Source organism: Talpa occidentalis, unplaced genomic scaffold (assembly GCF_014898055.3).
Source record: "Talpa occidentalis isolate TD23 unplaced genomic scaffold, MPIMG_talOcc4v2.1, whole genome shotgun sequence".
NCBI lineage: Eukaryota > Metazoa > Chordata > Mammalia > Eulipotyphla > Talpidae > Talpa > Talpa occidentalis.
Genome location: NW_026555331.1, coordinates 38,078,584 through 38,102,861, shown reverse-complemented (window position 1 = coordinate 38,102,861; position 24,278 = coordinate 38,078,584). Strand labels below are relative to the sequence as shown.

Here is a 24,278-nt window from a genome sequence, read left to right as displayed (position 1 = left end):
ACAGCAGCTGTGTTTAATGAGAAGCTTAATGCAGAGTTTAAGGAAAATAGAAGACATTAGAGGACTAATGAGTCTTTTATTTCTAGCTCAAAAACAGCCTGGAAGAATGGGAGATTTCAAAGGCCCAGTATTAGTCTGGGGAATACTATACTATTATGTGGTATTTAAGGCTCCCAGGGATGGCTAAATCTCACCTTAAATTCCATGATAATACACAGTATTTTCTGTGAGAAAGAAAGGCGTCTAGAAAAAATGCATACACCCAAGCAAACAGAAAACAAATTTCCATTATGGGTTTGCATGTACAATGTCCAAAGAGAAGGCTAATAAGCCTGACAGAAGCCTGTGAATTAGGCCCAGCTTGAAAGGACTGTCTTCCTGTAAGCTGGTCACCAGAAACCAAAGTGAGCAAAAGCCCGTGGCCCCTTACTAGTTTAGGAAAAACACAGAAGAAAGATGGTCCCATGATATCATACAGGAGATCAGTGAAGAAATCTCATGTGGAGTCAAGACTCAAACTGGACCTTTATGGGCATTTAATAGTATTGCAGAAAGACACTCTTCACGAAGCGATGGGGCTTATCATTATCCCCTATTACCTAGCTTCTCCCATCTGGCAAATTCCTCTGTTTGCTCACATCTGGACAGCACTTTCTCTGGGAAGACTTAACAGCTTTCAAAGTAGGTTTTTCTACCTCCCATTTTAGCCTCATGTGCTCTCCTAGCACCTTCTGCTTCTACTTCCCTTGTTTTTCTCCCTCATTAGACTGAGTGTCTAGATGGCAGTATCTTCACCTTTTTCCCCCCACTGGGTACAACTATATGTTAAATATATGAAACTGAATCAAAGGGAAGTTCCGGTAAAGAAAGCCGTATAGAGAGGTTGTGGTTGAAGACCCGGGATTGTGAGGAGACTGGCCCTACTGCCGTGTGAGGTTAGGGAAAGTCTTGTAAGACTGATGCATTTAGACCTAATTTGATCAGAGATTGTCAATGGTGGTTATAAATAGGGGGAAATATTATGAAAATGAGGTTAAGGGAAATTAGTCTTCCGGCGGTATGTGGTATTAATCTGGGGAAGAGAACTAGCTCAAGAGAGGAAAAGGCAAATCAGTGTATCCAAGAAGTCACCTGTGTGAATTTGTCATAAAGGAAGATTCCAATGTGCCCTGCAGAGACAAAATTTATAACCCACAGATATCGTTAAAAACCCCAGGTTGTAATAATTTGCTCCTCTTCAGAATCAGTACCACTTTGCAGTTTAATATTTGTGAATCCTAGGGATACAAAGATTTCTTGGAATATATCAAATTCGGAGAAGTCATCTACTGTAGCTCCCCACCCCAGGGAGGAATAACACTGTATCATTCATCCCACAGTAATGAGTTAGACATGCCACGTTGGGCAAAATGTCTGTGTCTTTTCATGTGAAAATGGCAATTTCAGAAAGAAGGGCTGCATACAGCTAGAACACCACAGAGGTGAGGTTTCCAGATGACATTCTATAACACTCTGAATCTGCCCTGGAAAACTATTCTAAATGGGGACCAACTTAATCCCATGTCTTTTACAGTACCTAATAGCCAATGATAGGAATAATCATTACATTATGTGGAAGTTTCTCTCTAGAGGACCCCTGTCCTCTTACATAAACCTCTCTTCCTTTACAAACTAGCTTTCTGGAAACAGTTTAATTATATATGAATTTCTTTTTTTATGCTTGAATCTACAAGCTTGCTCTATTTTTCCAAAGAACTTCTTTATCCAAAAATGACCAATTTCTTCTGTGCCAGAAAATTATTTTTCTTCTTTTCATAGTTGTTTAGTCTAGAAGTTAAAAAAAAAAAAAGTTCAATTTCACTGACATCTAATTTTAAATGTTCGGTTTACATTTCCTTACCTTAAACATAGAAAAGGGCTGCTCTACCCACCAACTCCTGTGACGATCAAACTGCTAGAAAGTTCTTTTTGAATGCCTAGGAGAATCCACAGGAAGGGCTAGCAAAAGATTGGTACATAAACACAAGTGATTTATTTTGCTCCCTCCTTAAATTCATTTTAAAAAAGTATTAAAAGTGCTTGAACTAAAAACAATCAGAAACCCACCAACAAAAAACAAAGAAGAGCCAAAAAGCTAGAAACATGGAATATGAAGAAGATAAGTCTGTCGCACCATTTCTTCTGTGATCAGAGGCACACAAGAAAAAGTAGATGGCAGAGATTCAAGCAACAGATCTACAACTCATGCAAAGACCAAAGGAGGAAGAGTATGTCTCAGACTCACTTTCCGAGAAGGCACTAACAGCCAAGAGGCAAGAACTCAAGGACAGTGAAACCAGTGAGTTAAGTGACTCCTAAGACAGTATTACTTGTCTTCCTCTGTGTTAAGATTTTTTAAACTCATGACATTCGCAGCAAAGTGGATGGAGCTAGAAGGAATTATGCTCAGCAAAATAAGCCAGAAGGAAAAAGAAAAATATCGGATGTTTCACTTATAACAGGAATGTAGGGGAACCAAATAAGACATCAGTGTAAAAAAATAATAACAGTACAAAACACAACAAAGCAAAAACAGACAATTATAAACCAGAGACATCCTGCAGGGGAGGAGGAGGGAGAGGGATGAGAGGGAGGGAGGGAGGAGCACAGGGGACTGTGGTGATGGTGCACGGGTGCCTTGGGGAAGGAAATTCTATGGGGACTCAACCAGAGGAGGTTGGGGGAAGCAAATATTGTCTAAAAAAACAAAAAAATCGATAAATGTTAAAATAAAATTTAAAAAATAAAGTTTTTTTGTCATTTCTTTTCCAAAGTTGAGTCATTTAAAATTTTTTAAGATCAAATAATTTTTTGTGTACAGCTGAATGAGTTATTTTACATTTGTATACATCTATACCATTACAATCAAAGCAAGGTGATTTGACTAACAATATATAAATGATTCCCAGCACTCTGTGAACACAGTGTAAAATTTTCTGAGACACACAACCCCCCCACTCTCCATCTTGGCCCAGGTCTGGCAGAAAGAGTGCAAAGTCATCTTCATAGACTTAAAATGTGAATCAGGCTCCATCCTGTCATGTGTGCAGGGATCTGCTGCCTGACCCTGATGGTAAAGTCAGTCTTTTCACACCCACTGAGGACCAAGATCTAGACAAAGAATATTTAACAAAGGGTACCCAAACTTTGCATCTCTGCAGGAAGTGCACTCCTCAGGAAGGGAGAAGTTCAATCCTAAATTGCCCTCTTTTAGCATCAGCATAGCCCCAGGAAATAACTTAGAACTGGAACCCTCTCCTATCAAGAATTACATTCTTGGGCATCCCTGGTGGCACAAGGGGTTAATTCTCAGTACTCTGAAGCTGTTCACAGCCACTGCAGCACCAATTCCATCCCCAGACAGGGAGCTGACCCACATCTGACCCATGTGGCGCACAGCAGACCTCCTTCTGTCTTGCCCGCTGCTCCCCTCAGCAGTGTATTTCAGTAGATCCACCCATTCTGATCCCCACTCTGTCTCTGGTGAATCCTTTCCCCCCTACCCCACACACACCTCTGGCCTACACCCCAGATCTTATATGCAAAAATAAGTAAATCTTTTTAAAAATTATATTTTTCGTCTTAATGACTCACCATTCCTACTTTTAATAAACTAAATTCAGACTGGCATTTATTGGAACAGCTCTGAGAGTAAAATCTGTTGGACTGCCTCCCAGGCTCAAATCCTCACTAATTACCTAATAAACCTTAACTATCATTGAGACTTTCAGTTAACAACGCCAAAGACACTATTATACAACTCCCTATCAAAAGCCAACCCCAGAAGTATCCACTTCATAAGCCACTGGCAAGTCAATTTGCCTGTTCTTAGTGTTCATCTAATGTAAATATACAATGAAAAAATTAGAATCAAAATTGAAAGGAAAAAAATCACCTTAGATGCTCTGAAACTGAACACAAAGAAGCAAATGTGTGTACACACACATTTACATACATATATATAATTTTTAAAAGTTCATTCACTACACTAGAAAATCTTTGTGACTGACACTTGATCTGTTCACTGAGGCAAGGGACTGCAGCTCTGACATTGAGGTTCAGCGTTATCTCTGTTGTTTCAGACAAGGGCCAACCAAACCAGAAGTCCTGTCGATTCAATGGCCTGGAAAGAGAACAAGTCGCCGAGTCCAGAGACACAATAGCTTCTCCCCAAACAGCCCTCAGTTCACCGTCAGCGGTCCAGGTAAACACAGTTGTCTTTTTCTCTTCAAAACTGAATCTTTGTATTTTCACATTGGGTTTTTTTATATAAATAAGAAGGCATTTAAAGGGCTTCCCCTGGTGGCGCAGCAGTTGAGCGCTGGGCTGTGAAGCTGCCCGCAGCCTCTGCAGCGCCGGTTCGATCCTTGGCTGCTCCGCGGCCACCAGGGAAGGGTCCCACATGGCGCGCAGACCTCTCCTGCCACCCGCTGCTCCCCTCAGCAGTGTACTTCAGTCCTTCTGCCTGCTCTGCTCCCCGCTCTGGCTCTGGTGAATTCTGTCACCCTCCCGCGCTTCTGACTGTACCCAGTGCTTGTATAAATAAATAAATTAAAAATTTAAAAAGAAAAAAAAGGCATTTAAAGCAAAAATATTAATGGACACTCATCATTTCGAACAAAATTTGTCTGAAATCAAAGTGGCTGAGGGTCCAAGGTTTTAAAAGCTGGGATGATGATTCTCACCATCAGTTCTGTCCAAACACCAGCAGGTGTGCCCATGCAGTGCACAGAGGTGGTGGAGAGGGCAGGAAGGGACTCATCCCCACCTGAGACCCATAGAAATCCCCATAATCCTCAAGCAGAAAAGGAACCCATTAGTCTTTCCCCTACGAGGCACTAGATCCCCACACCTACTGAAGAGATTAAATGCATCTTAGGAAAAGAAACTTTACTTCCTTTCATGATAGTAATGAAGTCATAGCTGATATTTTTCAAGTGTTAGAAGATTTATTGGACTAAAAACCTTCATAGTAATTCTTAGGCTATTACATTTCACAGTGCTATTTATAATAATTACATTATAGTCATGTTGAAATATGCAAAGTCATGGTGTGAAATGGTAATTTTTGTAAAGCATCAACATATATGTTTGTGTATATATGTGTAAATGTGTGTGTATATATATCACTTGAACATGTTTTAACACAAGTGAGGCTTTATATAGCTAGCATTTCAGAAAAAGTACTGACTATGCCTATATTTATACAGCATGTGCTTTAAAGATTTCAAGTTTTTTCTTAAATACTGTCCTATTGATGGATGTCACTATCACCATTTCTCAGAAAGCAGAGTAATTTGTCCAAGTTCATACAGGTTATTGGTCCATTTTCTGCTGTGAAACAAACAACCTCAAAGTATCAGTGATTGCAGTAGCAAGTATTTGGGGTTTTGTTTCATTAATTTATGGTTAAATTTTTTTTAAGATTTATTTATTTATGCATGCAAGAGCTGGGGTACAGGCCAGAGGAGGGTGTGTGTGTGTGGGCGGGGGGAGATGAGAGGATTCACCAGAGACAGCATGGGGAACAGAACAGGCAGACTGAAATACACTGCTGAGGGGAGCAGTGGGCGAGTCAGGAGAGGTCTGCTGCGCCATTCGGGCTGCTCCCTGGCCGGCCAAGAGATTGAACTCGTGCTGCAGAGGTTGCGGACAGTCTCATGATTGCATCTTAACCCCTTGCACCACCGGGAGGCCCAATTTATGGTTAACTCTGATGTATCTCAGTTATCTATGGCTCTAGGCTATTGGTTGGGTTCTGCTCTACCTCTTGTGTAACCCTGGTGGAAGTCAGAAACACCAACTACAGGTCAGGAATGCAGCATTTTTTTTTTTTTTAAGATTTATTTAATTTATTTATACAAGCACTGGGTACAGTCAGAAGCGCAGGAGGGTGAGAGAATTTTCCAGAGCCAGAGCAGGTTGCAGAGCAGGCAGAAGGACTGAAGTACACTGCTGAGGGGAACAGCGGGCGGCAGGAGAGGTCTGCGCGCCATGTGGGACCCTCGCCCGGCGGCCAGTGATCGAACCGGCGCTGCAGAGGCTGCGGGCAGCTTCACAACCCAGCGCTCAACTGCTGCACCACCGGAGAGGCCCAGCATTTATGTTTTTTTAAAGATTTATTTATGCATACAAGAACTGGGGTATAGGCTAGAGATGTGGGGGAATGAGAGGATTCACTAAAGACCAAGTGGGGAGTAAAACAAGCGGATCTATTGAGCCATATGTGGGTCAGCTCCCTGGCAGGGAATCAAACTCAAGCCACAATGGCTGGCAATAGCTTGATAGTGCTATCTTTAACCCCTGTGCCACCAGGGAGGTCCCAAGGTGTGCAGCATTTAAAACCACTTATACCATTGTGTGTTTCAAGGGTTGGTTTTAAAGTCTGTCTTTGATCCTTGTTTGGTTTTTCTATATTCTACATATGTGACACCGTCCAGTAAATATCTTTCTCCTCTGGCTTAATTCATGTAGTAGAATCCCTTGAAAATTGACCATTGATCTTTGGCTTTCAGAGGGGCAGGGGAGGAGAGGGATAAAGACAGGGATGTGGCTGGAGAGTGCAAGGGACAGTGGTGGAGAATGCTGGGTGCTTTGGTGGAGGGAGGGCTACAGTGACCAGACTTGAAGGGGGAGGGAAGCCTGGACTGTCAAAACACTAGCAAGAATGTAAAATAATGATACTTCGGTTACAATAAAAATAAATGATACAAAAGGAAAAAAATAAAACTAGTGCCTTTCTCTGCTCTCATGAGCCACACGCCAGCAGTGACAGGAGGGCAATGTCCTGGGCTCCTGTGGTAGGAGGCACTTCCCCGGAACAGGCAAAAGGTGTTTACATGTAAGCCTACAGCAAAAAGATAGGGAAGAATTGGAAACAATAATCAACTGTGTGTGACTAGAAAATGACAATATCTAGTCAAAATACAGGTTGTTCTTTCCACTTGAACTGTTGCAGAAATAAATTCTAGCCTTTTACCCAGGCAGGGGAAGAACAAGCGGTACTTCAGGAACGGTGAGGCCAGGAAAGCTTTGTTACTCATGCATGAGGTCCCAGACCTGGGTAGCCCCGGTAAGGTCTGAGCACCTGTCTAGAGACAAAGAGTTTCTTTCATACACAACCACTTTACATTGATAATGTTGGTTAGTTAGCATACAAATTCTTGACACAGGAAAAGGGGAAGGACACAGATCTTTCAGGATGGCCTGCTGCCAGACCTTGTTTAGATATGCTTTTTTTTTTTTAAAGATTTGTTTTATATTTATTTACACAAGCACTGGGTACAGTCAGAAGCGCGGGAGGGTGAGAGAATTCACCAGAGCGGGGAGCAGAACAGGCAGAAGGACCGAAGTACACTGCTGAGGGGAGCAGCGGGCGGCAGGAGAGGTCTGCGCACCATGTGGGACCCTCCTCTGGTGGCAGGGATTGAACCAGGGCTGCAGAGGCTGCGGGCAGCTTTTCAACTCAGTGTTTAACCACTGCGCCACCTGGGAGGCCCTAGATATGCTTATTAAGGACGCAAACTTATTATTTACTTTACATTTCCAGGTCTGTGACTCTTTAACAGGGAAAGATTTCTTTTTCTTAGCAGTACCCTTTCAGAACCATTTAGAAAACAGTCCGCTAAAGGACTTTGACATGACAGCCACCTTGAATTCTTTTAGGAGCAACCCAGAATGGAAATGTGCTAATGAATTTGTGAATTAAAATATAGACATAGGGCCTCCCCTGGTGGCTCAGGCGGTTGAGTGCTGTGAGCTGTCCACAGCCTCTGCAGCACCGGTTCAATCCTGGCCGCCCAGTGAGAATCCCACATGGTGAAGCAGACCCTTCCTGTCTCGCCTGCTGCTCCCCTCAGCAGTGTATTTCAGTCTGCCTGTTCTGTTCCCCGCTCTGTCTCTGGTGAATCCTCTTACCCTCCTGCGCATCTGGCCTGTACCCTGGTCTTGTATAAATAAAAATAACTCTTTAAAAATAAATATAGACATAAAGTTTGTTTTTACATTTGTAAGATCTTGCTTTTACATTCAGAGTATTTTCTAAATTTTGTAGCCACTGCTTGGTCTTACCACTAATTTTTGCATCATTTATTTGGTGGGCTTGGAGAAGTGCTTCCCCCAAGAAGGCAGGAAGAGAAGTTAATTCTTACCACTCCTTTATAATTTAGGACTCGTCTCCTTATTGTTCAAAGCTAAAGCGAGGGCTTATTGTCTTGAATTCAGTCATCTCCTCCTGTCAAGAATTCTTAAATAATTGTACTTCAGCAATGTCTGAGAAAGCATTTGAGCAAGTAGCAGTGAGGATATGTAAGGACGTAGGGATGTTGGTGCAGGAGCTCAGGCCTCAGCTCTTCCATTTGCACTTTGTATAATACTTGTCACAACAATGACAAGAGACAGAGCTTACATAATGTTCAGCCTGGTGCTGGATACAGATGTGAGGGGCTGTGTGTACCTGTGCATGCCCATGCTCTATCTATGTGTACGGCCATGTGTGTCCACCTACATGCATGTGCATACACATATAGACACACATGTATACTCACAAGCATATACTTACATATATACTTAACATGTACATACATATATATACACTAATCCTCACAGTGACTATGAGAGTGGTCATATTATTATTCTCATTTTAAAAATAAGAAAAGTCCAATTCCAGAGGAGTCAGGTAATTTGACCAAGATCAGCATGCCCCAGTCTGCTCTCTTACCCATTATGTCTTTTTTTTTTTTTAATTAATAAATTTTATTTTTATATTCCCCATACAATTGCAATCCCCCCATTCTGACCCCAATCCCTCCCCTCCTGCCCCCCACCACCCAAAAAGTGTCTCTGGTTCATAGTTTTTGTTGATTTTGATTTTCACTTTCTTATAGTTATTCATTTTCCTGGTCCCTTATTTAAGTTTTCTAGATCCCTGCTATGAGTGAGACCATCCGGTATTTTTCTTTTTCTTTTTGGCTTATTTCTTGACTACAGTGGCCATGGATCCTCAGGTTAGTTCCTCGAGGAGGAGACACTGGCTACATTTTTCTTCTTTTGTTTGGTTGTAACAATTTATATCTTGCTGCGGTCAGGCCTGTGCTTTCCCTGGCTCCGGCCACTGCCCCAGAAATAAGTTTACAATGATTAATTGATGCTTTCCTTTTTTGAAAAGAAAAATCAACTGCCTCATGGGGTGGTAAAAATGGCTCAGCAGGACCTGTTCTTTCATATCAAAGTTTAGTACAGGCAACATTACATTACATTACAAAACAAACTTGTGAAAATAAACCCCCTGGGATGTGTGGATCTATGGAAATCTTTATTTTAGCATTCTTGTGAATATCTCCGAGGTTTCTTTTCTTTCTTTCTTTTTTTTTTTTAATGTGTGGCTAGTCAGTGACACTGCATTCTTCCTTCAGGGGAAAAGGAAAGTGCTAAGATATCTAAGCCTTTCTGTCCCGTTTAACATATTGCCCTCCTTGTTCTCTCCTCAAGGTTTGCTAGAAGACGACAACCAGTGGATGACTCAGATAAACAGACTCCAAAAATTAATTGACAAACTGGAAAAGAAGGTGGGTACTGCCTTTTCTTTCTTCTTCAAACCTCCTAGTGGTTCTGAGCCTTTATTCCTCATTGCCCCAATAATTAAGGTTGCCCCACAGTTAGGGTATCAGCTCAACCACAGTGATGCTTCATATGGCAGATTGTTAGTTAATTGGATTTGTTTCTGTCATTAAAGAAAATATAGAAACTCACATTAATCCCCATCCCTAGTTATATCCAAAATAGAATGCGGTAATGGTGTGCTTGAAGATCCAGAAGGCAGATCTTAGGGATGACCTGCCTGAAGTCTGAAGAATGTTTCAAAGGGATTCAGGGAAATAGCTGTGTGAGATAACATACTCAACTTTTAGAAATCAGCATATTAATCTGTGATTTTGGGCATTAAAGTTACCCAGTTTGTATCTATAGAATAAGACTTGGAAGCCTGGGGGTTGGTGAGGGGCATAGAGCAAGGTGGGGAGGTGCCCCAATGGACTGAAAGTATTTTTAACAATTGTTACCTCAATAAAAAATAATACAAATTTTTAAAAATTAGCAAAATCATCACCCAGTTAGCAACCAAGTTAGGTTGTGTTGAAGAGTTCATCAGAACTATGTTTTGTATTTTCAGGGTTTTTTGTTTTATTTTGGTATTTTATTAATACAGTTGATATTCCCCTTAAATGAAAGAGGCAGCATCTGTACAAATGTATTTTCTGTGCATGTCAGACACTAAGGAAGGAACATTTGTGTCTGGGACACAGTTACTAATCCACAGTCCTTTAAAATAAGCTATAGTTTAAAAAACAAATTAACAGGGTTTTTTAAAAATATGTGGCAACACAAAACCACGTTCACAGTTAATGCTCAGTAAATACTTGCTGATGGACTAAAATGGGCCAAAGATAGTGGAGCAGATGCTGACCTGAGGGACTGATCACATTGAATTGGTGTGATTAGAAAGAAACTCATATGTTAGGAAGGTAGAGTAAATTAGGTTTTAAAAAGAATGACAGGAATTTTGATCACAAGGAGCCAAAACCATCCCTTTAATCAGAAAGGTTTTCTTTCTCAAAGGAAGTAAGAGTACTCACAGAATCAGTAAACAGTCTAGAGATGCGGATTCAGCAGAAGTCAGGAGGCAAAATAACTCTCACAAGAAATATTCAACTGTCTCTTGGCTTACCTCCACTCGAACAAATGAATTCCAAACATGTCCACCTTGACATTCTGCTCAAGATTCTGATTCCCAAGGGGAATAATCTGATCTTGTTAGAGTCACATATGGTCTTTTGGTTAGGGGCTGGAAGAGCAACTTGATTTTTATCATCTGGGACTCTGATACCATCCCATAGTGCTATACTGAAAAGTAAAGAGATAATTCACTGAAAGGAAAATGTGTTGTCATTAAAGTTTGAAAAAATATTAGTCAGCTAGCAATTTGTTTTGGAAAAAGTTACGGTGAACAGAACTGCTGGAGAGAGTTTAGGTAAGTGATAGAATAAACTGGGTTTAAGTAGACCACTATGGTTAGTTTTTTGTTTGGAGAAATTGTGACAAATGAGATTGTATGGCTGAATGGGGCCATGCCATGGTGGCATTAACAGACTAAGGGATTTAGACTTGGCCTTGGAGACAATAGGAGGCATTTATTATTTTTCAACAGATAAGTGACGTAACTAATAAGATTCTTTAGATAAAAAAAAGCAAGAATATAAAATCAATTCAAACAAGAAAATTCAGAACCAGAGCTACCTCAGTCTGTTCAAACAGTGGCATTAAAGCCCAGACTGTAGACCTGAGCCCACCTGGATCACGTGTATCAAGAGATGGACCTGGACTAAGTGACTGAAAAGAAAATGACAGATTTAATAACTTGAGGTGAAGTTAATAGGATCATCATATGGGTGTGGTGGGCAAAGGACTGGAGGATCTCAAATACGGGTTTGAGGGTATGAATTTGAGCTTCTGAGACAGTGATACCGTTGCAAACGAGAGAGAGAGAAGTAAGAGATCACTAGTGAAGTGGGGTGAGAATATGAAGTGATCTTTTGCTGTGTTAATTTCAAAAAATGCAGGAATTGGGTGAAATTCCCAGTCTGATATTGGTAGGTGAGAAATCGATTTAAGTTTTAAGAGGTGTTCTCACAAAGGTGAAACTTCCAATCTTGAGGATAAGTACAGTCTCTGAGGAGATGCTATGCAAAGAAAAAAGTCCAGGAGAAGCAACCTTAGAGAGTTGCATGCCTCTGCCACCACTTTTGCCATTAGTTAAATTTACACTGGCCACATACTGGGCAAATAACCTATGCTAAGAACATGCTGCAAATCAACTTTTCTTCTCCCTAATTTCATTAACTGATATGTGAGCTGAAACTGGAAAGAGTCATTGGAATAATAAAGGCTTTTCCAATGGTGAAAGACCTGGAAATCCAGGATCCCTATTTGGAAACCAAACCTAGTTAAAACATAAGGATGCAGTTGTTAAGTAAGTTTGGGTTCTCTTAAAGAATGCAAATGCTTCTCTTAAAAACAGCTTTGAAGTTGCTGGCAAGCCTGTCTTTATTTGGTGTCATAAATTTATCCAGTTATTTTTAAAGGAATGACTCAAATTTAGGTCATACCGTTTTTTCCACTTTAAATCAAAGTAGCATCATACCTTTTTCTTTCCTAGACTTTTTCTCCTTCCCTTTTCTGTGAAAGGATTTCATTTTGAAGATGGTGTCTGAGAGGTTTGCTGAAAGTAGAATGTGACTGTCTTCAGCAGGGAGCTCCAGCTGTGTGGGGCTCAGCATGAATGGTATTAATGAATGGAGAAGCAGCGCAAGTTCAGTTTCCTTCTACAACGTAAAATCTGGACTGTCTGAATTAGGTTTTTAAAGAAAAATCCAAACACGAGCTAAGTGCATGTCATTTCACTGCTATCTTGTCTCCTACAGTGGTTAGCACTAGATTTAATCCCACCATTTAAAGGAAGTGGACCTGCAGTGGAATACATGTTTTCTCTTCCCTCCACTAAGCATTTACGATAAGTCTTCACTGTAAGACTTATCAAAACCGTGCATGGGAGTGAGAGGGGAAATAACACTTGAAATCTCTACATTTTTTCTAGCATTCTAGCATTTGTTCTTCCTATGTTAGCCCCTGAGTTTTTAGGGAAATATGTTGAAAGTATTTCTCATGTATTGCTGAATCCTCCAGTAAGCTTAAAACAAAGTCCCTTCCTTCTTCATGAAGTCTTAAATGTAGCATCAGATCAGAGGACATCCCCATTTGAAGTGGTCTGGTTAAATATCACTCTCATTCAATGTTTTAAGTTTCTCTTACCTTAAAGAAGATTGAGCTGAAAAAGCACATCTGAGTTGGTGTTAGGAAAAGAGCAGTCAGAGGGATCACTATTGTTGCAGTTTCTGTATGTAGACTATTTTTAAAGATTTGATTTACCATTCAAACACATGTTTCTTTTAATCTTTTTTTTGTCCTAACTTCCCTTTCTTTCTCAAACTTGAAGGATCTCAAACTTGAACCACTGGAAGAAGAAGTTATTGAAGGGAATACTAAATCTGTAAGTACATTTTTAAATCAATTTTGAAAACATAGTTTCTTCAAAATTACTATTTCAGTGAAATTTTGAAAAAGTAAGTAATAATGCACATTGCCTTTTATGTGACTAAGTATTTTCTAAATTGTAATTTGTGGAAACCTGTTTCTTGGGGTTTTTGTTTTTGTTTAAAGATTTATTTATTTATGCATACAAGAGCTGGGGTACAGGCCAGAGGTGGGGAGGGTGAGAGGATTCACCAGAGACAGAGTGGGGAGCAGAACAGGCAGACTGACTGAAATACACTGCTGAGAGGAGCAGTGGGCAAGTCAGGAGAGGTCTGCTGTGCCATGTGGGTATCTCCCTGCCCAGGAACTCATGCTGCCGTGGCTGCGAACAGCTTCATAGGTTGCATCGTAACCCCTTGAGCCACCAGGGAGGCCCTCTCGGGGTTTTTGTGAGAGCACCTGGCATGTAATGCTTGCAAGTGAAAATTTGATGCAGGTATAAATCAGTGAGGAAATTGAATGAATGATTATGACAAGCAGAGAGAGGACCCATTGAAACTGTCATAGACATTTTACAAACCCTATTAGGCTGTGAGCTCTGGCTGGGTTGAATCCTGGCCCCATCATCACTTGTCTTTCTATCACTTTGCCCGGTACCGGGCACATTGTGGATGCTCAGAAGTCATTTTTCAAAGGAAAGAATGATTACTAGGAAAAGTAAATGTTTCCCTAGGGAAAAGATGTCCATTCAAGGTAACAATTTATAGAGATTGAAAAAATTAACAAAATTCATCTCAATAGGTAACTGAGTGCAACAAATAGAAATTTAGTGAATAAATTCATCGAAAAGCAACAGGTATCATGCTTTATTATTTTGAAGAAAACATTTATAGTACATATGATTTGGGGAGACTGGATGTGTGTATTCGCATGTAGAATTTTGTATTCGTAGAAATTTGCATTTTAAAATTTTGGTCGTCTACAGAAAATCACTTTTTTCCTTATACCATAAATGTGTTGAATAGTATCAGGTTTGTAGGATCAATCACATTTCCATGAAACAGAGAGAAAATACCTTTATCTCTGTGCCGTGTACTTATCCACAGGCCCTGTTTACCTGAGAGAAGGGGAGACTCACCTTTGTGTCAGCTGCTGCCCAAATCATAGTGCAAAGGACATCTTCAGAGAAGATGATTTGGGGGTTCTCAGAAGGGTTTAATAATTAATCATTATTAGAATCCGATAGACACACAGTCCCTGGATATAAGCTATATTTCACCGGCATACAGTGTTTTGATTTCTCCAAAGATAGTGACCTGTGTGCATTCATCAGGCACCCAGAAATTTAAAGCTGTAGGTTTTGTTGAGAAAGTGGGAGTCAAGGACTGGAGATGAAAGTTCAGTAGTCAATATGTTACTAAAAGCAGGAAAGGAGATTGCTTAACTGTTTTGAAGCATGTGTGAAGGCAAAAAAAAAATATGTTCTTTGGGAATGTAAATACAGTAATGAATGTAAATACAGTTTAAACTGTTTGTTTTTCCAGAAATTCCAGTAAGATACTTGTCATTAAAAGTTAAGACTTTTCATTAGTGGTAGCACAGGCATCATTATCAATTCCTACAAAACCTACAATTTTTCACTGTATCTTACAGAAGCATTCATATTTGTATCCTACTGTGTATTCAGTATTTTATCCTCATTACCGAAACCAGTTGACTACAGTTATTTTTCCTTATCCATTAGTGAACGTACATGGACACTGAAAAACAAATTCCACATCAGAAAGCAAATTTTTTAATAAATTATTTTGTTTTATATAGTTCTTATATCATTTTTCATTTTTGCATAATGTATGCATTTTCATTTTGGTTATATTCCCCATACAATTCCCACCCCCTTTTTCTGACCCTTATCCCTCCTTCTCCCCCCGCCCCCAACTGTAGTGTGTCTCTGGTCTATAGTTGCTTGTTGATTTTGATTTTTATTTTATTGCAATTAGTCTTTTCCTGGTCTTTTATTTAGGTTTGCTAAATTCCTGCTTTGAGTGAGACCATGTGCTATTTTTCTTTTTCTTTCTGGCTTATTTTGCTGAGCATGATCCCTTCCAGCTCCATCCATGTTGCTGCAAATTGCATGTGTTTGTCTTTTTTGATTGCTGAGTAATATTCCATTGTGTATATGTCCCATAGCTTCTCAATCCAGTCATCTATTTTTGGGCATTTGGGTTGTTTCCAAAGCTTAGCTATTGTAAACAGTGCTGCTATAAACATAGGGGTGCAGGTGCCCTTTGGAATTACTGCTTCTGTGTCATTCGGGTAAATACCTGGGAGTGGAGTTGCTGGATCATATGGAAGCTCTATCTTTAGTAGGTTAAGAAATCTCCACACAGCTTTCCATAGTGGTTGGACCATTTTGCACTCCCACCAGCAGTGCAGGAGAGTTCCTTTTTCTCCACATCCTCGCCAACATTTGTTGTTGCTAGTTTTTTTAAATATGTGCCATTCTCACTGGTGTAAGATGGTATCCCATGGTAGTTTTGATTTGCATTTCCCTGATTGCAAGTGATGTTGAACATTTTTTCATATGCCTGTTAACCATTTGCATTTCCTCTTTGGAGAGTTTCTTTTTAGCTCTTCTGCCCATTTTTTGACTGGATTTTTTTTTTTTTTTTTTGAGTCTCATCAGCTCTTTGTAGACAAAAAAAAGAAAGCAAATATTTTTTTATATACTCTCCTTTTATATACTCTCCTTTTCAAAAGCTCATCTTTACTGAGCATTTGCCAAGTATTGTGCCAAATACACACATACGTAACTCACTTCATCCTCACAATAGCAGGATGAGGTGGTACTGTCATGAGCCCTATTTTACAGATGAAGACATTGAAATGGAAAAGTGGAAATACCATAGCTGAACCCCAGTTCTACACTAGACCTCCACTTGTCACCACATGTAACATTCCAACACTAGTGGCTGGTGCACAGCTGGGTCCTGAAGTAGAGTTTTTCTTTCCTGTTAAGGTTGTGCACTAAGAGATAACGCATGAGCTTTCCTACAGTAGACCAGAGCAGATGAGCTGATCAGTCTATTTAAGCACATAGCAGAGGTCCTGCACCCTGGCAGCTGACATATCTTGTTTTCTGGGACATGAGCCATTATATAATGGTGAGCCTAGAGTGTAATTTCTTTTTTTAAATCTATTTTTTTCTCACCTGAAGCAAGAAGAGTAACCTTTATTGAGTAACTATCATGGGGGAGATTTTTGCATACACTGTGCCACCTAATCCCCAAAACTCTGACTTTAGAACCGCTATTTTAATTTTATGTATCAGAAACCTAAGAAGAGAAATACTAAGTAATTTTTTCAGGCCATATAGCTGGTGAAAGTGAAGCCAATTCTTTTAAGTTTATATACTTTGCTCTTAAAGGAGAAAAAAGGACAGGGAGGATAACATGCGGGGCTAGATAAAGAGCACAGTGCTCTGGATTTTCAGCACCACATCAAATCCTTTCCTGGAATGAATAGAATGTGAATGATATAGATTAAAGGAATATTTGAGAATAGTCAGTAGCAAAAGTGAAAGAATCTTTTACCTGTTTGTTCCAAAAATAACTTGCTCACCAACTAAGTGCCAGGTCCAGCGGTCTGGCCATCAAGTGGTAAATTACGTTACAGGCTAGAAAATAGACTAGATGCAAATATAGGCAATTAAACAGGTTCTACAATAAAAAGTGATGAGGATTATTATAGAAAAGTATACATTTGCACAGCAACATAATACAACGTAATTTAGGAGGCCAGGAAACACTTTGAAAACAATGTAATACTGTTTTTTAAATGTTTATGTGTATTTTAAAACATTGAATTGTTCTAACACTATATCAAAGAAAGAGTAAGGTACAACACAGATATAAAAAGAAGCACAGCATTTACTGGTTCATTGCAATGATGAATCCATGCTAGGAAGGTCTGTGTCAGTGAAGGAAATTCCATGATTAGCCCTCAATCTCCATAGAAGGAACCATGTTGTTCATTGTTTTGTTTTGTTTTTCTTTAATTTCTTCTTGGTCCATTATCTTCCATGACCTCTTAAGAAACAGCCCAGTAGAGGGCCTCCCTGGTGGCACAGGAAGTCTCAGGTCTATCAAGCTATCACCAAGCACTGAGGCCTGAGTTCGATTCCCTGCCATGGAGATAACCCACATGGTGCAGCAGACCTCTTCTGTCTCACCCGCTGCTCCCCTCAGCAGTGTATTGCAGTAGATCAATCTGTATTGCAGTAGATCAATCTCTGGTGAATCCTCTCACCTCCCACACCTCTGGCCTACACCCCAGTTCTTATATGCATATATAAAATTTTTAATTAAAAAATGAAACAGCCCATTAGGGAGTATTGCCCTGCATGGGGCTCTGCAATTTTCACGACCTGCTTCCTGCTCACATAAATTTGGGGGTACAAATAATCTTTTAAAGTCTCAACAATCAAAGGATTTTAAGACTAAAATCGTATTTTTTTGGTAATACAGTTCTCTCAAAAATTTAGTCACTTCTGATCAACTTACATATAATCAGTTTCATGTGCTAGTTAACCATACCTAAAGTTATACCTTAGGTATCCCTATTTATTTACATAACTGTATGAAGACAGGAATTCTCTCTTGATTATCATTATATACCCAGAATCCAACACCTAACAGTTTACCTCCCCAAAGTACAGGGACAATTATTGAGTATATAAGGTGCCTAACATAATGCATATAATTGGTGTTCAAAACCAATAACTATTAACGTAAGGTGAGAAACCCATTAGAACAGAAGACAATAAACCAAGCAAGGGCTTCCTTCTAGACCTCCCTGTATATAGTTGAGGGATATTGCACAGGTTAATTTTTATCATATTCTATATTGTCCTGACATAGTTGCTATGCACTTTTATGATCTCCTTACTCTTTTGTTTTCCACTTTTTGATTCATTTCCAACCCCTGATGAGGAAAGGCTTAATGTTTAGATGAAAATATTGTGAGAAGGCCATAGGCAGATGTTTAGGGACTATAACTGCTCAATAATAGTAATAGGAATTGTTAAAAGGAATAGTTAGCATCCAACCCACTATGATCCACTGTTTCATGTCATGAGGTTCCTTCTAATGTCATGAGATTTTGATGGGAGTCTAATGTAGGTGGTTAATATGTCTAAGAACTCTCTGGTGGTTCATGAACCTTTGGAAATGCATCAGTGTTTTGCAATTTGGTTGTTGGTAATGATTCCCACAATGTTTACTATTATGAACTATCCAAGAAGAAGCTGGGGCTCCACACTGTGTACAGTAGGACTTCTTTTTAAAATGTGGTAACTCTAAGTCATTGATCCCAAACCTGGCATCACATTAATCACTTGGGGAAGTTTTTAAAATACCGGTGCCTAGGCCCCCAAATCCCAGAATTTTTACATAAAAGCAACTTTAAATTCACCTGTGATTCTAAGTATGAACCACTGCTTTTACAAGAAAAGCAAAGGAGAATGCAAACAGCTGGGACTACAGCAAACTAAAAAGCTTTTGTACAGGAGACAGCAACCAAAATAAAGAGACATCCTACTGAATGGGAGAAAATATTTGTACACCATACATCTACAAACACCTATAAAGAGCTTATACAACTCAACAAGACAAACAACCAAAGACGAGATTTAAAAAAAAAAAAACACTTCTCCAAAGAATAAATGCAAATAGGAAATGCAAGTCAAAATCACAATGAGAAAATCACCTCACACCTGTGAGAATAGCTCATATTAAAAAAAATAAAAACAGAACAAATGCTACTGAGGATGTGATGAAAAAGAAACACGTCTGGAGGGAATGCAAAGTGGTCCAACTAGTGTGGAAAGCTGTGTGGAGGTTCCTCAGAACACTAAAAATGGAGTTACCATATGACCCAGTAATTCCACTCCTAGGAATCTACCCATAGGACACAAAAACATTGCTTCAAAAAAGAACTTGCACCCCTGTTTATTGCAGCACCATTTACAATAGCCAAGATATGGAAACAACCCAAATGCCCCAAAACAGACAAATGAATCAAAACAAATGAATCAAGAAAACATATATATACACAATGGAATACTACTCAGTCATCAAAAAACAAACTCATGTCATTTGTGGCAACATGGATGGAGCTGGAAGGTATTATGCTAAGCAAAATAAGCCAGAAGGAAAAAGATAAAATATGAGGTGAATTTCACTTATATGCAGAATTTCAAGAAACCAAACAAAGTGTCAAGAAAAGAAAAAAAAGACAAAACTTGCAGGCTAACCACAGATCTGAGGCATACAGAGGGGTGGGGAAGGCAGGGGGCTGATAGAGGGGAAGGAAGAGCACAAGGGACTGTGATGGTTCACAGGTGCCATGGTGATGGGGGAACTGCAGGGACTACACTGGAGGGGAGAAATCAAATACTATCCAAAAAATGAACAAAGATGTAATAAAGTAAATTACTCAAAAAATAAGAAAAACATTGAAAAGAGCCAATGCTTTTAAAAGGGAAGCATGTAGTGAAGGAAACTTTCTTTAGTGTCTGTCTCTAGAGGCAACAGAAATATCCTCCATGTATTACAGCTTTTATACAGAGATATTATCATGGCCCTCCTTGACATGTTTTTAAATGAGAACTGTTTGTGGAATGGGATGGGTAGTGGGGGGTGGCTTACGCCAGGCTCCATGACAGCCAAGACAGTAACACTTGCCCTGCCCTCAGCACATCATGCTCGTGCAGCGTCAGATGTCTGTGATAGAAGAGGACTTGGAAGAATTCCAGCTTGCTCTGAAACACTATGTGGAGAGCGCTTCCTCCCAAAGTGGATGCTTGCGGTAAGTGCTCCCACGAATGTGCCCTAGCGAGGGTGGGGCTAGACATTGGAGAATCCTCCTATGAAGTTAGGCTAATTATTTCATCCCTCTGGGTGATACATGCTGCAGAGTTTAACTGAGTGTTTCTCTTTTGTCCTAGGACTCTGTCCATATTTGATTAGTAGGGGCACCAAGGGAAATAAAATGGAGAGCACAATATGAATGAGAAGAGGCTTTTCATACAGGCTGAAATTCCCCCTTTTGTGTCCAGGCAGACCTGCTCTCTGATTTAATACCATCCTGAGTAGTGGAGGCCCCAACTCCAGTGCATTTAGTTCTAACTGCTCCCTTGACAGTATGCCCTATGGCCCAATAACCATTTCTGCTGTTAGGAAATTTTACAGTCTCTGAAGTCGTGATTGCCGACCTTGGTCTTTGGAGGGGGAAAAAAATCTCTTTCTATGGCCACCCCAGGCTTCTATTACCTCAGGCTTCTATTACCTCAGGCTACTAAAATTTATGAACTACTCATCTTCAGTTTGTCTACTCCAAGAGGACCAATGAGCAGCTGCTACAATAATATTCTGGTGACAATTACAGAATTCCCTTCATCAAAACTTGTAGTAATCCTCCAGTGAGTTTCTTGTCAAATGCCAGATGTTTATACTGATCCTGTGTTCATCCTACCAGCAGACCCCAGGAACCACAGCTCTTTTTGTCCTCCCTCACCCAAGCACCCTGCTTCAGCACAGCCATTCCTGCACTGCACCTTGGTTTTCCCAGGACTGTGATCCCAGCTGATCTCAACTACCCCTTGCTCTGCTCAAACCAAATCCTTCTCACCCCCAAACTCACCTGCTTCTGGACAACAGCCACAACCATGTCACCCATATCTAGGCAGATTCTTTAAACTGCACTTCATAATGTTCAAATATTTTCTGGGCATGTGTTCTAGTGCATGTGTACACATGTGCAAACATGGAAAAACACACTCGATGTCTGAGTGCTTGCTTTGGTGTTTCTCCCAGTAACTATTGCAGTCATACTCCAGCAGAATACTTCCCCACCTAAGAAACCTGTCTCTGGAATCAAACATATTGTACTAATTTTGTGCTTTGGGTGAAGACCTTTATAGGCTCTATACCCCAGAGTGCCCTTATCAAGAATCTCATAATGGTTCTGAGGATTAACTATGAGCTCTGCACAGTGCCTCCCATCCACAAGACCCTGGAAGTGTGACCTGGGTTTACTGTTGCCTCCTTGTTGACTGGTAGAGAACCTGCTAGCATCATCCGTGTCAGGAGCTCACCATATTCCCAGCAGTACCTCTGTAATAGGGACCAGGAAACACCATTGTTTCCTTCTTGTTCTGCTTCACAACAGGCTCAGAAGGGCACAAATCAAAACCTCATTTCAGTCCTTTAGGTCAGTGACTTGAGAGATTTGCTGAGATTATTTTTTAAAAGTCTACTCATTTAAAAACAGAATTGAATGTTTGGAAAATGCAAAAATAATCTATTTTGTGTTTTTCAGATATTAAATGTATGATACATATATGAACACACACACATCCATCCATCCCCAGTGTAGAAACTAGAAAGTATGGCTCAGTAAACAATTCTTTGGCTGATATGGTTAGGCAGGGGTTAACCATAAAATGTAAGATACCTCCAATTACAACAAAGGTTTATTTCTTAAATTTAGACCATTAAATTAGTATTATTGCCTCCTCGGTATATGACAAAAGACTCAAAGAGGTTTGGGGACTGACAGAGTTTTTGTCTTAGTAGCCAGCTAAATTTTCAAATGTAGAACTCGAGCAGATTAATTATATCACCCATGTCTGTCTGTCTGTTTCTCTCTCTCTCTCTCTCTCTCTCTCACACACACACACACATACACACTGATGCTCTTTAACTTATTTCTGAATGATAGAAGTGAATTCCTCTGTTTAGAATGAAGAAGTACCAACTTAATATATGTGGTATACACAGTGTGTTCTCAGAAGCATACTTGACACCAGAAGAAAGTGAGAATAGTTTCTGCTTTCAAGGGCATTAGAATCCAGTTGGGAAATCAGGTTACTCTTCATATTCTTGGCCTACAATCCAGATAGTAAGCAAAATAATATGATTTCTGCAGTCACTCTCAGCTCGAGGTTCTGGTATCTGTATATGTTCTAAACTCCATGTCAGGGACCTGGGGAACTTGAATGTGGAATTACAAGAATCCGCTCTGAGATTTCTACCATGACCAAAGAAACATCCACAGAACTATCATCAATACAAGTGAATAGGTTTGTTTTTTCCCTCATTTTATTTTCCTTCCTTTTACTTCATCCATGCTTCTTAGTTTTAATAACATTTAAGGCTTAACTTTCATAAATACTTGTTCAGTGAAAGTGCTAATTTATTTTTAGTTATTGAGCTATTTCTCTTTTCTCTCTCTCTCTCTCTCTCTCTCTCTCTCTCTCTCTCTCTCTCTCTCTCTCTCTCTCTCTCTCTCTCTCTCTCTCTCTCTGTCACCAGGCTAAGCATTCTACACGCACCACTTTTTCTTCATAGTACTATTATCATTTTACAGATAAGAAAACTAGAATAATGAGGCAAGGTAACAAAGCTAGTATGCAGTACATGAAGGTCACCTTTATCACACTGATACCTTTAATTTTTTAAAATCTTGAAACTTACTCTAACATTTTATGAATTTCTTATGGTCTTTTGACCAGTCTGGAAAATAGAAAGTTCAGCTGTCAGGAATAAGTAAAATAATAAAAATGAATGTTTAGAGTAGGTAGTTTATAGATGGCCTAAAATGCTATTATAAACTTGATTCTTAAAAAAGCCATAGGTTTGTATTTGTCTATTACAATTTTACAATATATTTGGAGATTGTAAACCTGAGACTATGATGGAAGTTATGGTCCCCCTTCCTAGGAAAAGGATATTTATATTAATTTGCAGCTCTTTTTTGAGATTTCAAGGAACTGTTCCAAAAACATATTCATGAACACCTGCTAGAATAGAAAATCTCTAATTTTACTTATATTCAATTCCTTTAATTCTATTACGAACCTTTCTCTGAGAAAATCTGTTATTAGTCTAATAACAATATTGTTTACTGCATGAAGCTAGCCAGAAAAACAACTCTGAACAACAGTATTTACTGGGGAAGAGCTACAGGGCCAAAAAAAAAAAAATCATGAAATGTATCTGTGTGGATACTACCACCTGCTGGCCACCTTGAGTAAAACAGTCTACATTTAGCTTGACTATTAAAATACGTTATTCTCTTAAATGGGTATTGTTTTTCTAAGCTTTCATTTTTATTCCTAATGTGAATATATTGTCACTCATTAAAGAAGCTGGACATAAATTTTAAAAGGCATCTTTCTATTTGTACTCTCCTTTCTACCTTAAAAAAAAATCTTCATCTTTCACCTAAACAATTTCTCTACCCTTTTAACTTTTCTTTCTGCTTTATATTACTGCTCTCCATTGGATACCACACACTGCCATTAAAACCAAGCTACAATCAGGACACTCTCCCTGCTTGAAATCCTTCAATAAATCCTTAGTGCAACAGAATTAAACCCAGACTTCACGTCATCTTGCCTCTTCAACCTTTCATCTTGCCTTTCCCTCGTTCAAAACATATTTTATAGGCTTTTAGCAACTCTCAGACTAGTCAGAGACTAGTAGAAATAAATTTGCCTTCCCTGTATTGGAAAAGAAATTTAAAAAGATAATGATGATTATGGCCAGATCATGGACTTTCAAACATAGGTGGAACAGAAGAAAATTGGAGCAAAAAATACTGAGAGTCAGCAGTGCAGTGCAGTCCAGGTGACTCAAATGCCTTACAGCAGGACTCCAAACAAAATGTGTCAATCTAAGGATAGAAAGCCAAAAGTTTGACAAGGATTAGGCTATAGAGATTGACAGAACAGATCCAAAGAGCCACACTTGAAGACAAGGAAGGAGCACACCTTCACATTTTTTCTTACCCAGAGTACAACAGGTATTTGATACATCTTTCTGAATGAATAAATAAAATTTAATAAAATTTTAAATTATGTCTGTAACACACTGAGTCTTATGTTAAACTATAAAACTTAAAAAATGTCAGATATATTAATTCTTGATAAAACTGCTCAATTTTCATGGAGTCACCATAGGTGTTTCCTATATGAAAGGATGATTGTTTCATACCAGAGCTTAAGAAAATGCATTTTGCTTATCTAATTATGCTTTTTCTTTTTCACTACAGTATTTCTATACAGAAGCTTTCAAATGAATCTCGTTATA

At 39.4% G+C, this 24,278-nt stretch overlaps 1 protein-coding gene across 1 annotated transcript in view; it reads left to right on the top strand.

The window, feature by feature from the left end:
- The window catches only part of NECAB1 (N-terminal EF-hand calcium binding protein 1), a 265,090-nt gene that overhangs the window by 240,287 nt on the left and 525 nt on the right, over nt 1-24,278 (top strand). The window contains exons 10-14 of the mRNA XM_054691909.1: nt 4,122-4,243; nt 9,529-9,605; nt 13,088-13,141; nt 19,880-19,992; nt 24,241-24,272. Coding sequence (XP_054547884.1) covers nt 4,122-4,243; nt 9,529-9,605; nt 13,088-13,141; nt 19,880-19,992; nt 24,241-24,272 — 398 coding nt within the window. The remainder of the gene's footprint in view (nt 1-4,121; nt 4,244-9,528; nt 9,606-13,087; nt 13,142-19,879; nt 19,993-24,240; nt 24,273-24,278) is intronic.